Source organism: Solanum dulcamara, chromosome 1 (genome assembly GCF_947179165.1).
Source record: "Solanum dulcamara chromosome 1, daSolDulc1.2, whole genome shotgun sequence".
Taxonomy (NCBI): domain Eukaryota; kingdom Viridiplantae; phylum Streptophyta; class Magnoliopsida; order Solanales; family Solanaceae; genus Solanum; species Solanum dulcamara.
Window position 1 is genome coordinate 14,642,561 of NC_077237.1, and position 2,377 is coordinate 14,644,937.

At 34.0% G+C, this 2,377-nt stretch overlaps 1 protein-coding gene across 1 annotated transcript; it reads left to right on the forward strand.

Annotated features, from left to right (window-relative positions):
- Positions 1–560: 560 nt before the first annotated feature.
- Positions 561–1,948, forward strand: LOC129902477 (pollen-specific protein C13-like). Its single transcript, XM_055977732.1, has 2 exons — positions 561–892; positions 1,424–1,948. The coding sequence occupies exons 1-2, from the start codon at positions 739–741 to the stop codon at positions 1,753–1,755; spliced, it is 486 nt and encodes a 161-aa protein (XP_055833707.1). The 5' UTR covers positions 561–738; the 3' UTR covers positions 1,756–1,948.
- Positions 1,949–2,377: the final 429 nt, after the last annotated feature.

A 2,377-nucleotide genomic window follows, 5' to 3' on the forward strand; every position in this document is an offset into this window, starting at 1 on the left:
TATTTAAAAATTTGGGATCAAACGCTAGCATAATTTCCAACTATTTAAATGTAAGGAGTAATTTATATTTATTGTATTTTATTCCGAGAAACACTTTAATAAATAGATTTCACCTTGACCGATTCAATTATATGTATTAGTGTTTGTTCTATTATACAACAAAAACCGCGCTTTATTTTGATCCAATAAATTAATACTCTTATTTTGTATATTAAAATTAATTAAAAAATATAATTGAATTTAAATATTATTTTTTTAATTTCTCAATTGATGTTTAATATCCATATTAAAACCCGATTATATTTGAAATCACATCAAAAAATCCCACATAATAATACTTACCACTGTACTACAAAACCTTTTGTTACTAATCTATACTGTAGTTTATGAGTAGTAGAAGAGTAGAAGTAACTCAAAAATTAAACACAGATGTCCCTCCGCGTAAGGAAAAAAAGGGAGGGGCAAGTGGAACCCACGCACCGAAATAAATGAAACTTTAATTGTCAATTGCCAGTTGAGAAAAAGATTAGCGCAAGACGCGCTTTGTTTTGTTGGTTGCTTAATTATTCACTTGATTCCCGACGCCCCCATGTGACTTTACTACTGTCTGCCTGCCAGCCCATCCACCGACGCCTTTTCCCCCAATATATTCACATCATATCTTACCTCTCTTTCTCCAATTCTCTATTCCCTTCAACAACAAGAAGCAAAAAGTTAAAGAGATTCCGAGTTCAAAAAATGGCAAGATTGGTTGCATTCGTTGTTCTTTGCTTACTCTCTGTTACTTTGGCTACTGCCACTCCCGCTGGCAACCCTTTCCTTGTTAAGGGTAAATGTTATTGTGACACTTGCCGATGTGGATTTGAGACCCCTGCTACCAAATATCTTGCTGGTAAACACTCAAACCCCTCTTTTCTAAATCATTCTGCATTTTCCCCTCTTCATATTTCAAGATCTGTTCAAATTTCTGTCTTGTCTTGACTGCCCATTTGCAGATCTAGTGTATAGATTTACTATATTGTATAGTGGAACAAAACAATTTAGAAAAGTTTCATGTCTTTGTGCTTTGATTCTTCTTCTCGTTAAATAGATCTTGGGCTTACTGTTTCAGTGAGGAAATGTTTATTTCTTACAAGAAATTGATACTGAAAATTGGATTGTTTCATGTCGTACTGTGAACTATAGATGTAGCCTTCTGTTATCGAGTTCATATGAACCTACTACTTTTGATAACGGAACATAAATTTGAGTAAAAATCAAATAAAATTGCAACAAATAGTAGATATGAACCATCCTAAATCCGCCTCTGTTTGCTGCTAGTTTACATCTATGTTACTCAGAATCTTGAAAAATGTGGTAGGGTGCGTGTTGCATTTCTGGAAAGTCATAACTTTAGGATTAATAATTGTGCTATGATGAACAGGATCTAAGGTTAGAGTTGAATGCAAGAACAGGAAGACCAATAAAATCACATACTCAGTTGATGGTGTGACAAACTCACAGGGTGAATACAACATCTTGGTCAACCGTGACTGTGGTGATGATGTCTGTGATGTTGTGCTCGTCGAGAGCTCTGATAAAGCATGTAACATCCCCAATGCTGGTCGTGATCGTGCCCGTGTTGTCCTCACCCGCAACAATGGCATGACCTCTGACGTTCGTTACGCCAACAACATGGGTTTCCTCTCCAATCAGCCTCTTTCTGCCTGCACTCAGATCCTCCAGCAATACCAATTGACTGAGGATCAATATTGAAGGAACAACAAATGATTTCATATGAATCTTTGTTTGATGTTTAGGGCTCCTCATTTATTGTTATGATTATGATGTTTTAGGCATCAAAATTGATACTTGTATCTCTTTGTTATTGTTTTCTGGATGTTCAACTTTTCCTTTTAGTATATGAGGATATTTTAATGGCTCATTAAAATTATTACTTGTGCTTAAATTGTGGCTTGATTGATTTTCTTGCTGCTAGTCAATAGTTATTGATTAATGCATAGTCTAAACTCAACAAGGTATAATGTTGAAGCTTTAGTAATAGTTAATATTGTTTTTAAAAAAAGCACAACGTTTTCTAAGTAATTTCATTTGTAACATGGTATTACTTGTGGGATTCATAATGGGATCAATGTGAACTATAATAAGAAGCAAACAAGCAAAATAGATGCACTCATTCCTTCTGTCCTACACATGAAGGCCTGAATTTTAAAATGATAGGAATTTACAGTAGTAAAATGAGTGTTCTATCTTGATACTTCAAAATACTCTGTTACAAGAATCATTAATATAATCTTATAATTACTCTGACCTGTTTGTGTGTTGTTTGGTTGCACAAGTGTAATTATAAGATTATATTAGATTTTAAAAACAGAAG